The sequence below is a fragment of the Arachis ipaensis genome, chromosome B10 (assembly GCF_000816755.2).
Source record: "Arachis ipaensis cultivar K30076 chromosome B10, Araip1.1, whole genome shotgun sequence".
Classification (NCBI taxonomy): Eukaryota; Viridiplantae; Streptophyta; class Magnoliopsida; order Fabales; family Fabaceae; genus Arachis; species Arachis ipaensis.
Window position 1 is genome coordinate 8,087,238 of NC_029794.2, and position 5,458 is coordinate 8,092,695.

Below are 5,458 nucleotides of genomic sequence, written 5' to 3' on the forward strand. Positions count from 1 at the left end.
TTAAAAAAATTATAAAAAAATATATACCTAACAAAAAATTACCAAATTTTAAGAAGAATAATATCTCATTTGTTTAATCATACTTACAAAAAATCGCACCAAAATTCAATCTCTAATGTATTTTTTGAGAAATACATATTTAATGTATTTTTTTGCAAGATTATCTAACATTAAATATGTATATCTCAAAAAATATATTAGAGATTGAATTTTGATATAATTTTTTGCAAGAATGATTATAAAAATAAGATATTATTATCCTTAAATTTTGGTGATTTTTTGTTAAGTATATAATTTTTTATAATTTTTTTGTTAACAACCCATAATACTTTAAAAAATCACAAAAAAATATATACTTAGTAAAAAATTACCAAATTTTAAGAATAATAATATCTCATTTTTTTAATAATTCTTACAAAAATTACATCAAAATTTAATCTCTAAGGTATTTTTTGAAAATATATATTTACTGTTAGGCATTTTTGTTATGTTTTTAAATTATTTAAGGGCATTTTTGTCGATAATAAAATTCGGGTGTATTTTTGTCAGCGTTTAAATTATTCGGGAGTATTTTTGGTAGTTAACCCTAAATAGTATTTTAAATTAAGCCATATTCACGTATAATTCACTGCAGTACATGCGACATCTACGGCTTTGTGCCAAACGTGAATATGCGCTCACATAGACCACATGGTTGTAACAATCCTAAAGCCAAAATAGAGGCAATCTAGTTACTCACATCACAGCGACCGAGAACTGAAGCCTAACATCCCTAACATTAGCGTAATCTTGAGTAATAGAAGGTACTTGACATTTCTATTCACAATAAATCCAAAAGGCAAAAATTACAAGTCACATGGTTATCAAAATAGAGAGGGATCAAAGTAGACAGCTCTATTCGGTGCAATCCATGAGATCATGCCAAAGTAGCTCAGCTTTAACATGTATGAAGCATGCATGTTCATTTGCATCACAGCTAACAATGCTAGTAGCAGTCCGCATTCTCACAGCTTCCAGGTGGATCTGCGTAATGATAGTTACACAATGTCATGAACATTTCAAGTAAAATAAGCACAAACAGCGTAATAAGGGGAACAGTTACCAATTGTTGTGACCTGAAGCAATTATTTAACAAAGGCATTGCATGAAACTCACCATGGGAGAGAAAATTTGAGTAGAAAATCCCCAATCCTGCTGCAGCCAGTACAATAGCCACGTAGATGTCTCATTGCTGCATCATAAAATCGTGCATCATTGGGTCAACACGATAGCGTGACGGAGCGTATCAAAAAGTTTTGGTGGAAAGCAAAAAACTCAGGCAAGGAAAACAAAGATCTATCCCACATATAGTCGTGCATAACTTCTTGGTTCACACTAGTTTTTGTTGAATATTTATGCTGTAAATAACTAAGATGTTGGGTTTCCCTTTCTTCTATTTTGTATAGTCGAAGGAGCTTTGTGTACACCTCTCTTAGAAATATGTGTATAGATAATACTAAACAGAAATAACGAATATGTGAAGAAAATTGGGGAATATAATGGTGCATAAGAAGTAAGACAATGTTACAAGAAAATATAGTTTGAAGAAGAATTAAAAAAGCCATCAGTTAATCATATATCATATTTTAAAACAACCAAAGACTGGTCAGCTGGTGACCTGGTGTTACAGATGTAGAAAAAACAAGAGAACGATAAAATAATTGATCGTCCCCTTTACGTGTACGTCAGGTTTGGTGATAAATGATAATTTCTCCTTTAAACTTTGATCACACCGCTTTTTTATAATTATATTTCTTTTATCTTCTACCCCCAACAACCACTGAAGAATATTTATGCTATAGAATAAAATCATTGCAAAATAAATATAATAATAAACGAGAAACAAGAAACAGTTAACAAAATGGAACCAGAAAAAATTATTTTCCTACATCGCAGACATGGTTATGGTATTCATCATTCCACATATTATGCAAATAGCTTAAAGTAACTTGAGTTACCTATCCACTGCATTTATGGCTCCAGGATACTAGAAGGATCCCCAATTAAAAGGGTCTGGATTTGTGTGTCTGAAGTTGACAATGTTCTTGTCCACTGAGAAGATTTTCCCTAGGACATGGCACTGGGAGGGAAGAAAGAGTAGTTACAATTGTAGCAGGCAGGCAAAAGTGTTCACGAACAAGGTAAAGTTACACAGTTTGAAGGTACGTGTGAAGAGAATACTTACTATGCGCTGCATGTTAGCCTCTCGACGGACAATACTCTCAGGACTTCTGCTTACATCTAGAACGTACAATCTTGCAGCCTTGACATCCAACAACAGCATATAGCACATATCGATGGCCTCCCAAACAGGCACATAGACCTACATTATCGAAGGTGAAAATGTTTTTCTAATTAACGGTAAAAGTTCATTCGAGGGAATAATAATTACACAGGCGGCAATAACGAAATGACATCCATAACAGGGTTTCAAGGATAGATATCATATGTGTTCCAGTTGGTTTGTCTCATGCATCCACTTTGGCTGGTAATGTTGGGCCATCTCACTAACTGGGGTGTCAAGCAGGACATCCGTTGCGAAGTTAGTTGGAAGATACCAGGCACGGGGAGTCTTGCTCTTGCGTGCCTGAACCGACCCCATCAAGTATGCTGCGTTAATTATTTGCAACCATGCCAAAAATTGAATATGTATACACATGGTGGTTGAAGGTACAAAGTTTACATTCAAAAAATATTTTGGATGACTTACATCAAGACATGGGGTATGTGGGGGGGCCAGTGACATGAAAAGAGCCCGAGGCAAATCGAAGAATGAATACTTAAACAAGATCTCCCTGAAATAACATCGGAACTAGTTAGTCAAAATTAAAGTTGACGTACTAGCACATTAGTACAGAATAGAATACTTGTGTTAGATGTCTCACTCAAGTGGAAGTTCTTTGCCGAAAATGTATGCCGTTAACTTGCACTCCTGCAACGAGAGTCCCATATTGTTAAATGGCCTGAACACCATTTCGTACGTCTGCGAGACTTAGAGGATTAGAGTTACATGGGGTATAGATTGATGGTAGCATAGGTAAGGTAATTTGATAACAGTGTCATTGTTACACAAAGCATGGCAACTACCTTTGGGATTCTGGGTTCAGTGGGATCAACTCGGTTGTTGCGACGGCCACGCCCGCAGCCTCGTGCGGCCTGCTTGAGGACGGTCCTCTTCAGACAACTTTGGGTAACAGAATCCTGCATCAGCACCTGCATGTCGTGTGTCATTAAGGATGCTGGCCTGCCTAAACATGTCATCTCAATGCGCTCCAGTTTCGGCAGCTTAGCAGGTTTGGTCATATCTGGAGTCGATGTGAATAGGCCACACAGTTCAGTTGTGCTGTCAAAGTCAGACCACGCTGGGAGGCTCGAAATGTCCTGTTATTATGAAATATGTTTAGAGTAATTTCAACACATGCAAACACCTTCAGAGAACAATCCATGATGTAGGATGACCACCAAATTATTCAGAATCAACAACTACAACGTACCTTGTCATAAGTGGACGAAGGAATTTGAGATATCCTGCCGTGCCACTGCCCAGTTCCCTTTGATAGCCCAACAGCCTAGTGTTGTTGGGTAGTCATTTGTTGACTGAGGAGAGAGGCCCCTGTGATATTTCTTGGTGTTGATTTTGTTTCATCTATGAGAAGGTCATCCTCCTCATACGGCGAGTCAGGTACAAAGAAGTCAAAATGGGACCCCTCTGCATTTGGGCCTTGCTGTATGCTTTTGCCCTTCTCGGAGGGTGGCCTCAGATGGGTGAACGAGCCTCCTTGTTGTCTGATGATTTTGACCTCAGGTTGGCCAAAAACACTCGTGACATTACTTGATTGGGGCACGACGTCTGAGGAGGACTTCGTCTTTGTGGTGTCCTCTTGCGGCGGGGGCATACACAGCCTAGGAACCATGACGATGCTACCGCTTCGGTTATGCTGCCGTTGAGCCAAGTCCAGAATTTGGAGCAAATACCCATCAAACGTGGTTGTCCTCTTCTCGATGATGGCCAACCGAGACTTAATATCGGCAAGCTTTTCATTGGAACCCTTCGTTCACATAGCACATCACAAGAATAAATAAAAAATCGATTATCATGAACAAATAAGATTGTTATCCTCATAAAAACGGAATGCTGCATAAACATTGCCAACTAAACAATGGGTATTGTAGACTTAATCTCTCATGAACAACACAATGACAATGACTCAGTAATATAGGCAATGCATATTGTCATCAAGGAACTGTAATAAAATTTTTAACAACGGAAAAAAGGGCCCAAAATTGAGTAGCGAATCGGCAGCATGGGCACAACACAATTTTACATCATGCAGTAAGCTGGTAATAGAGTTATGAAACTAGACATAAAAACACTGCAATTCGTTGACATAAGCACCAAATAATCCTATTCGATTTCCTATAGTAGGCATCAAAGGTTCAGTAAAACAGTAAAACAATAAAACAAATGAACTTCTTTTACTTCAAGTTATACGCACATAGCGGATTACTTTAGCTCATTATACTAATTCTTCGCAGACAAAATATCATACCTTGTTTACTTAGAAAATGATGTAACCAAGGAAAGAATAAAAATGGATTTCGTAAGAATGCAATTGGGAATAGGTTGCATGTCTCAGGTGGACAATGCAATATATTATCAAATGATATACCTGCAAAGTATCCTACGAAAGTTATGAAGGAAAATCGAAAGAATAAAATTGGTCACTAATATTGCGGACCACCATTACATTATTGCAAAATATGTCAGGCAAACGAAGCTAACGAAGAACACAACTTAAACCCAAATTCACCGTCCCCTCAAACTGACGCAGAAAGAATGACGGCAAAAGGACGGCAGCGGCGACATAGCTTTAAGAAGAGGGATGGGGTGGAGGCTAAGGGCTTTGTGGGTCTGTGATTAAATCTCTCACCAGACAAGGATGTAAAGGTAGGGATGACAGAATCACGGTTCGCAGAAGAAAACCAAGGAAGAAGCCTTTCAAACTTCCCGTTTTTTTTTTTTAAAACTTGCTTAAGTAAAATTGTTTTCGGCCTTTTGCTTCAATCAAATAATAACCTTTTCCTTTGTGTGGAGCGGCCCGAATATAGGCCCGTTTTTAATATCCCATTTGAGTCATTATTACCCATTTACATGGATTAGTAAGGCACATTTTAAGAGCCTATTTTCACTGGAGTCACATTAGCCAACTAGTTATGTCTCTCAAAAACGAAAGATCCAACCTTTATAGAGTAGCGTTATTGTTGTCTTTACTTTTGTGAATAAAAAAAGTCTACTAAATTACTGAATAAGTGACAAGTAATGGTGTGAAACGTCCAAATAAATTGTTCAAAATATTAAAAACATATATCTTTTTCTTAATATATAAAAAATTATTTTTATATAAATTATAAACTATAA

At 37.0% G+C, this 5,458-nt stretch overlaps 1 protein-coding gene across 3 annotated transcripts; it reads right to left on the reverse strand.

Moving 5' to 3' along the window:
- Window positions 597-5,064, reverse strand: LOC107624392. 3 transcript variants are annotated; one of them, XM_021113367.1, is made up of 10 exons: window positions 4,788-5,064; window positions 3,534-4,088; window positions 3,127-3,420; window positions 2,925-3,022; window positions 2,750-2,834; window positions 2,489-2,626; window positions 2,225-2,362; window positions 1,998-2,119; window positions 1,156-1,231; window positions 597-1,023 (listed from the first exon to the last, which is right to left on the reverse strand). In XM_021113367.1, the coding sequence occupies exons 3-8, from the start codon at window positions 3,340-3,342 to the stop codon at window positions 2,027-2,029; spliced, it is 768 nt and encodes a 255-aa protein (XP_020969026.1). In that variant the 5' UTR covers window positions 3,343-3,420; window positions 3,534-4,088; window positions 4,788-5,064; the 3' UTR covers window positions 597-1,023; window positions 1,156-1,231; window positions 1,998-2,026. The 3 variants fall into 3 exon arrangements, with proteins under 3 accessions (XP_020969026.1, XP_020969025.1, XP_020969024.1); XM_021113366.1 differs by having other exon boundaries at window positions 4,710-5,064; XM_021113365.1 differs by having other exon boundaries at window positions 4,590-5,064.